General features: G+C 38.4%; 1 protein-coding gene across 1 annotated transcript; it reads right to left on the reverse strand.

The window, feature by feature from the left end:
* Positions 1–1,260: 1,260 nt before the first annotated feature.
* On the reverse strand, positions 1,261–7,510 carry LOC131315362 (ruBisCO large subunit-binding protein subunit beta, chloroplastic). The gene is made up of 15 exons (XM_058344533.1): positions 7,351–7,510; positions 6,058–6,289; positions 5,843–5,968; positions 5,370–5,507; positions 5,170–5,265; positions 4,758–5,000; positions 4,433–4,667; positions 4,122–4,291; positions 3,944–4,021; positions 3,781–3,852; positions 3,568–3,672; positions 3,195–3,287; positions 3,018–3,110; positions 2,110–2,233; positions 1,261–1,522 (listed from the first exon to the last, which is right to left on the reverse strand). Exons 2-15 carry the CDS (start codon positions 6,274–6,276, stop codon positions 1,509–1,511), a joined length of 1,806 nt encoding a protein of 601 aa, XP_058200516.1. The 5' UTR covers positions 6,277–6,289; positions 7,351–7,510; the 3' UTR covers positions 1,261–1,508.
* Positions 7,511–7,888: the final 378 nt, after the last annotated feature.

Here is a 7,888-nt window from a genome sequence, read left to right on the forward strand (position 1 = left end):
CTCATAAATTCTAGCATGATCACAGCAAAACCTTCAACTAACATTACTATTTTTGGGAAGGCCCTATTTTTGGGAAGGCCCTAAAGACTAGCCATATGAATCGGGTAAACTATAGAGGGAGTCAGAGAGAGAGTTGGAGGGCTGACCCTATATAGCCTCACTTCTTTTTTTTTAACCAAATGTCCTGGCCAATTTGCGGACAACTCGATTAATTCTGGGGCTCAAAAGTTAACGACCAGATAAACACTCCATTTTGCCCCAAATGTTCAATTAATGTCACCAGCTTTTTTTAATTCCATTTTGTCCCAAGTTTCAGAATTCTAGTGCTATTCCTACCTATTGGTTTAGAGGAAATGAGGAATTATTGTTTTCAAAAAAACTCCCCTTTAAAGTTGAACTGTCCTAGATAGTTCACAAAATTTTAGTGATTGAATACCATAAGAAAATATTGCACACCCAACTTGGGAGATTCTTCAGTTCAAAAAAAAAAAAACTTGGGAAGGTAATTACTACTAGTAAGAAGCTTAAGTTTCAATTTGGTTGTGGGATTAGTTAGGGAAAAGTATGCAGAGGCAAAAACAAAAACAAAAACAATGAAGAAGAAGAAGAAGAAAAAAAATGTGACGAAAAGAATCTACTTTTTTTTTTTTTTTTGCCATAGTTTAGGAGAATGAGTGTTAGATGTAAGTGTTAGGGGGGCAGCGGGGAGCTCGAACCCCGCCCTCATGCATGGAGTATAACTACTACCCTACCAACTGGGCATCACTCGTTTGGTCGGATTATGAAAATGAGAAGAATACAGATGGCGTACAATAGTTCAGCTATTTGATACAGATGAAAGGATATTGCTTGTCTCCAGACTATCCAATACTATTGCATAACATAGCCCCATCTCGAACACATTCTGGCAATCACAAATATTTGTTTCGGTTACGAAATCGAAATCAATTGATCTACTATACTGTAGGTTCATGAACTAATCACATACGTGGGCCAAAAATGGAAATCAATATAATCCCAAGTTGGACAGCTCATTTCATCCTTAAACAGTGTGATCAGATCACGAACAAAATTGAAGGATATCCAATTAATTTGAACTTCAACATGAATGATCCTCAAATGTAGTCTACAAAATTAAATTTTCAAATCCATGAGATGAGCCTGAAATGGGGACACTCCTCGCAGAACTGGACGGTCAACCAAATGTAGACGAGCCAAGCACAAAGATGAAATACGGGGAAGCCAATCAACAAAACAGCGTCGCACAAAATTACCTCAAAATTGCAACTCGGCCAAAGATGAAATATTGTTTTGCACTCAGTTCAGTATCATTGCACTTATACATGCCGCACTCTGCCAACCTAACCTCACCATAATTTATGCTTTCCTACCAGCAGAAATAATAAATTTACACAAATAATGACCCCTCTGGTATGTTTCTTTCAGAACTAACAGCAGAAGTCGGATCGTCTTTTGCTATGATAACTTCTCACAATCTTCCGCAGCGTCTAGTAACCGTATCCTGACAAGACAAGAAGGTATTTAATCAAATGTAAGAGCATCCACAATGTAATAATCAAAACTAAAAGGTTGCTAAAGTTAGCAATGTTTGCTCAAAAAAGTGCTCACATTGTAATAACCAAACTTAGCAACCTCTTAGCAACTCATCAAATTTTGACCTTTGAATAACCAAACTTAACAACTTTTACCAATAACCAAAACTCAATAACCAAACCCAATAACCAAATTCAAAACTAAAAAATTAAAAAACACCTCACATTAGAATCGTCTCATCGAGACGAATAATTTGGTGTGGTTGGGTGCGCGATTAGAACTCGTTTGCAATTGGACATAGATGCATTGCGTATTGTGAGGGGTTTTTTTATAGGGATAGAAAAATAACCAATGTGGAGATCAAGTTTGTTAGGTTTAATTATGAACTAAATGGATAATCAAATGCTGACGTGGCACATTTTGGTTATCGATTTTGATTATTCCCATTGCGGATGCTCTAATGTGGTGTATTTACCAAAAAAAAATGTGGAAGATGCAAACACAAAAAATGGAAGTAGTAAAAGGGAAATTTGGTTTCAAATCAACAGTGGTTACCTGAATTGTCCATGGGGTTGCCGGCAGGAACAGGTTCAGGCTCTTTGATCTCAACCACCACACAGTCTGACATCAAGAATGTCTTCGCCACCGAAGCTGCATGTTCCAAGCAACATCTGACCACCTGAAATCAGCATAGCATTAAGTACTCCAGTCAGTGGGGGGGAAATCATGTTCAGCCGGAATTAATCTTGGATTCTTGACACAAAGCAAGAGTTGAGTAGTCACAATATCATCGAAAAGACTAAAGAGTAGAGTCTAGATCATCGAAAGAGTAGTCTAAAGACAATAAGCCTAACGATGTCCGACAACAGATTCATAGACGCTATTTCTTACTACAACCAACCAAAATGTATACAATATTGGCAAAAGAAAAAAGACAAAAACCAACCAAAATGTCAAGTTACATAAAGGAGATGCTGTTTCTTATGATTTCAGAATAAGGAAGAATCCGTTAATATTGAATACACTTAACAACAAATTTAATCGTATCTGGGTAAACATGTGTCTCACTGTCTATGATCTGCAAGAACTACACCCAAAACCTTAGAACCATCTAAGATTGGAAGTATTCTGCTGCAATCAAGAAAGGCACAGAGAAATGCAAAGAATCCAGTATATGAATAATTTCATGATGACTAAAGGCAGCCTAGTTAACCATATTGCCACAAATAAGGAGTACCAATCTTCAAAGAAAACAGAGTCATTACTTACAACCCATAACAATAAGCAAACACATGACCATCCAGACCACTACATTCATCAACTCAATTCCATTTTGCAAGACTCAAAATAGGATATACTCCAACATTGATGACCCTTAGATACCATAAATTCAAATAATCCAGTCTAGGCATTCTCACTACATGCAATCTCATCTGCAAAAGTTACTTTCCTCTGGAACTCACCTTGGTTGGATCAATTATTCCGGCAGCCATCAAATCCTCGTATTCTCCTGTTGCAGCATTGTATCCAAATTTTGGGTTATCATTGGAAAGAACCTGCAAAAAATACACAGAATGTCATCCCACAAATACCACACGACAGCATACATATGGTCGTGAAGTACTGATGTAGTTAAGTACCTTCTCACTAACAACACTTCCATTAACACCAGCATTCTTGGCAATCAACTTCAGGGGGTAACTCAAAGCTCGCTTAACTATATCTGCTCCAACCTGCAGCCCGTTGAGATTAATTAGCAAGAATCATGTTGTAACCATAAATATTGCAGTCAAACGTGTCCGACTTCCTAACTGTATTCTATGATAGGCAATTTGTTCCTCACTATTTCGTTCAATATGACCTCTATTTTTATTCCAATCTATTGGATGCAACTCAGTTGATGACACCAATGATATCGTAACGATTCTATCCAAATTGTATCCGAATATCGCAATTCAAAATCATTAAAATTGCACAACCATAACTGCTAGTAAAGTTACAGCATGAAATTACCTTTTCCTCGTCATTCTCAAGGCTATCCTTGATGGCATCAACTTTTGAAGCAAGCCTAAGTAGGGTGCATCCACCACCAACAACAATACCTTCCTCAACAGCCGCCTGAATATCAATTTCACAGTCAATTGAACAATGTCCTCACTGCCAACAAATCTGACAAGGAACTACTATCGCTATAAACCAGAAACCAGAGTCTCATGAAAAACTTGCCTTAGTTGCATTGAGAGCATCCTCTACTCTCAACTTCTTTTCTTTTAGCTCTGTCTCAGTTTGTGCTCCAACCTTCAAAAAATTCATTAGATTTAGTATGCATGCCATAAATAATAAGTCAATTCATAGACCAATATTATACAGTTATATGATGCAAGTTTACCTGAATGACAGCAACACCTCCAGACAATTTTGCGATTCTTTCATTAAGTTTTTCCTTTTCGTATTCTTGCTCTGCAACCTGCTTACAAAACATGCAGAATAAGTATTCTAACACACACACCCCCAACTATATATACACATACATGCATATAAATGCACGCACACAGGGAGAATTAAACCTCGATAAGGTTTTTAATCTGTGCAACACGTTGATTTACTGCATCCTGGGTGCTCCCATCACCAATAATTGTCGTCGAATCCTTGGTAAGCACAACCTTGGCAGCATGACCCAGGACTTCCTTATCTGCCTTGTCCAAGGTAAGCCCTAACTCATCTCTAATTACAGTCGCTGTTTTCAAGAAGACAATTTCCAATTAAGGGGCAGAAAACAGATAGGAAGCCAATATTGTTACTCTTTACATTTACTTGTGCAAGATTCAAGGAATGTATTGTAGCAAATGAACACACAGCTCAAAGAATGAAATATGACCTCCAGTCAGAATTGCAATGTCGTCAAGGTACTGGCTCTTCCTTTCTCCAAATCCTGGAGCTTTCAGTGCTGCAATTTTCAATGCCCCTCTAAGCTTGTTCACGACAAGAGTTGCCAAAGCTTCTTGTTCAATATCTTCTGCAATTATCAAAATCGGGTATCCACCTCTGATAGCATCTTCCAGTACATTTATAAGATCCCTTGCATTCGTTATTTTCTTGTCAACTAACAGTAACTGCATTGACACCCAAAATACTTAAATATTCATCTACTAGAAAACAACCCACAACTTTACACCTTCACAAAATATAACTAGCATCCCTACCTTGCAGTTCTCAAATTCAACTGACATTTTCTCGCTATCAGTCACAAAATAAGGTGAGATATAACCACGAGGAAATTCCATCCCTTCAACAACATAGAGACTGTTTTCGGCACTCTTCCCCTCTTCAAGGGTCACCACACCCTTCCGACCCACTTTCCTCATGGCTTCAGCTATCATATTACCAACTTCATAGTTGTTACCAGCACTAACTGCTGCAACATCAGCCAGTTCACTGTCTTCTACCTGCAAGTACATATGGACATCAGTAAATGCTATAATCATGTCTCAAAGGAGGACCAACATATCACTCCTTTCAGAAGATCCTATCCAAATTGATAAACTTTGCAGCAATATTTATGCTGAAACTCAACCCGCAATTGTTAAACCCATTTGCAAGAGCACTCTCCATTACCTCTTTTGACATCAGCTTAAGCTCGCTGACCAAAGCTTTTGCAGTCTTCTCAATTCCTCTGGTAATCAATACAGGATTTGCACCCGCTGCTACCACCTGAAAAGTGAGGACCACATAGCAACATACATTACGACATCACACTTTGTCAATGAACTCATGGATATTGAAAAATGTAAAATAACCTATATTTCAGTACACACCTTGACACCTTCAGCAATAAGACCTTGCGCAAGAACAACAGATGTCGTTGTCCCATCTCCGGCCAAATCATTGGTCTTCGCCGCGGCTTGTCTGACCAATTTAGCCCCAATGTTCTCAACTGGATCTTCCAACTCGACCTAAGAAGAAACAGAAGTATTAAACCTTCAAGGACTTGACATATATGTTTTCAAATGTCTTATTGAAATCTATTCTGGTTGAACAACATGGGTCAAACAGGTAATTGAAACGTATGCAAGGGGGTCGAAGGACATGAGAAAAAAAGGATACGAAGGTATGAGATGGTTTTTTGGCTTCATCAAGGTCAAATTCTAGCACTCTTAACTCCCAATACTTCTAGGCTCCAAATAACGTATTAGATAAAAGTAGAGTGATATCCACGGGAAAGAATCCATAAAAACTAGTTTCTAGTCGTAGGCAGTTTTGCATATGGAGAACTAAATAACTAGGATACCTCTTTAGCCACTGTCACCCCATCATTAACAATTTTTGGGGAGCCATATTTACTCTCTAGAACGACATTTCGGCCCTTTGGACCAAGAGTAACCCCAACAAGATCAGCAAGCTTGTTCACACCATTCTGTCACAGAAAGAAAGAGTATTGTTAGTGATGCCACGCATGTAACCTTCCATTCATTATCAGACCACAAAACTAATTGATAGACTCACTTGCAGCCTCTTAATAGCCTGACCATCCTTGTTGAAATACAAATCCTTAGCCATGGCATTTATTCTTGGAGAACGTCCTCTTCGGAGAAAAACATTTTGGCTCCTACCAAATGAGCTCGAGGATATGGAACCAAAAGATCCAAATTTGTTATCTGGCACACCAATGCTAGGTGCAGCAAAGGAGCCAACCGAAGACATGGTAATGAAAGTTGATGCCATTCACTCTTCAAATCTGAGAAAAAGCAATCAACATTAATTCTCTTTCAATCTTGCAAACCACAGCTATTTACAGACAAAAATAAGAAACTTGATTGATCATGAAACACAGAAAAGGAGGGGGTAATTCTTAAATGATCTTTCAACAGCATTATCGGGCAATATCTCCTCACAATTGATGGTGATTGCCTATTTTAAATAAAAGATGTACAAGAATTCCTCACAGTTGATAAAAGTTAATAAGACCAAACACAAATTGACCCATCACACAAACTAGGTACTGTCAACAGTGGACTGCTGAAATAACTATAATAAATGTGGTGTTTAAGCAAGCTTAACATTTGTGGTTCCTAACACATGCGTTACCACTAATACCTAATCATACTACTACAAAATAGTGTCCCAAAACCTAAAAGAGCAAGGAGCTAACAAGCCCAGGTGAAGAACTGTTCCATTCCAGGTACAAATGAAGCTAGAAGGTACAAGCCAATCCTTTGCAAAATGATATAACGGAAGCCAAACAATGACCATTACATTTCCTCCAAAAATGAAAAACCGTTAGCAAACTAAACACTACCAACAAGATTGAGCATAGAAAAGTTCGAGTCTTTCGATTCCTAACCCTGATACATACTCCAAAAGACCCGCACCCAAAAAGAAAAAAAGAACAACCACCACAAATCTATTAAATAGGCAAATAGCCAAAGGTCAACCCAAAATTAGACGAGAAAAGCGATAAGAAAACAGGGCATACGACTGTTTGCATCGCGGATGGCTTCCATCGGTTGTTGTACAAAGAAATGACAAACGTACGCCTCTGCGTATACCCTTCAGCAGTAATAACTATCTCCAACAGGAATTACATCGAAACATCTTTGTACACACTACCTCAGATTCCACATTTTAAACTATTTTTTCACAGGAAAGCTCTGTAAGCATAGCAAGTTAATACTTTAGGTTGGTCCTTACACCCAAAAGACATTTCTTTTGACTCTCGATGGAAAACAAAAACTACTTAAAACATACAGATTAGTCTGGACTCTGGAGAGATAGCGAGAGAGCGAGAGAGGAGCTTACAGGAAATCGGCGGATGGTTGGTTGGTGAGGTGATGAGTATAATTAGGGTTTTAGACGGAAGCAGAGAGAGGAGTAGGAGTGTTATCCAAAGACGCCCGAAGAGAGAGAGAGAGAGCGCGCGTGAGATTAGGTTACCAAGTATAGGAGTATATAGTAGTATATTTCACGGGTCATGGGTGTGAGACAGGGAGGAACGGTCACATTTAGCTCTTGAAGCTTCGAGTTAATCTAAGCCGTTGGATCCCACCAATATCAATAGTACGTTGTTTTGTTTGTCTCGCACTCGAACACTCTAGAACTTTTTGATACTCTTGCAATATGCTTTTTATATTGGGATGTGATTTTGGCACTTTATTTTTAATTAATGGCACTTCACTTTTGATTTTGTATTCTCACATGATCAACACACAAAATAGAGTGTCAATGGTTATAACTGGAGTGTCAAAATCAATTTCCTTTGTATTTTACGAAGATACTACTATGCTTTTGGTCCTTTTGAAGTACATAAGTTCAGCTCCTGTATCAAATCGAGCCCCTG

This window comes from Rhododendron vialii, chromosome 13a (genome assembly GCF_030253575.1).
Source record: "Rhododendron vialii isolate Sample 1 chromosome 13a, ASM3025357v1".
NCBI classification, from domain to species: domain Eukaryota; kingdom Viridiplantae; phylum Streptophyta; class Magnoliopsida; order Ericales; family Ericaceae; genus Rhododendron; species Rhododendron vialii.

What these genes read in the sequence shown, in the direction of transcription:
- LOC131315362 (XM_058344533.1), bottom strand. Translation starts at nt 6,276, where the DNA reads ATGGCATCAACTTTCATTACCATGTCTTCGGTTGGCTCCTTTGCTGCA. An exon ending in TTGAATTTGAGAACTGCAAG is followed by an intron (nt 4,668 to 4,757) that starts GTAGGGATGCTA and finishes GTGTCAATGCAG; the next exon opens with TTACTGTTAGTTGACAAGAA. An exon ending in GAAGTGTTGTTAGTGAGAAG is followed by an intron (nt 3,111 to 3,194) that starts GTACTTAACTAC and finishes TATTTTTTGCAG; the next exon opens with GTTCTTTCCAATGATAACCC.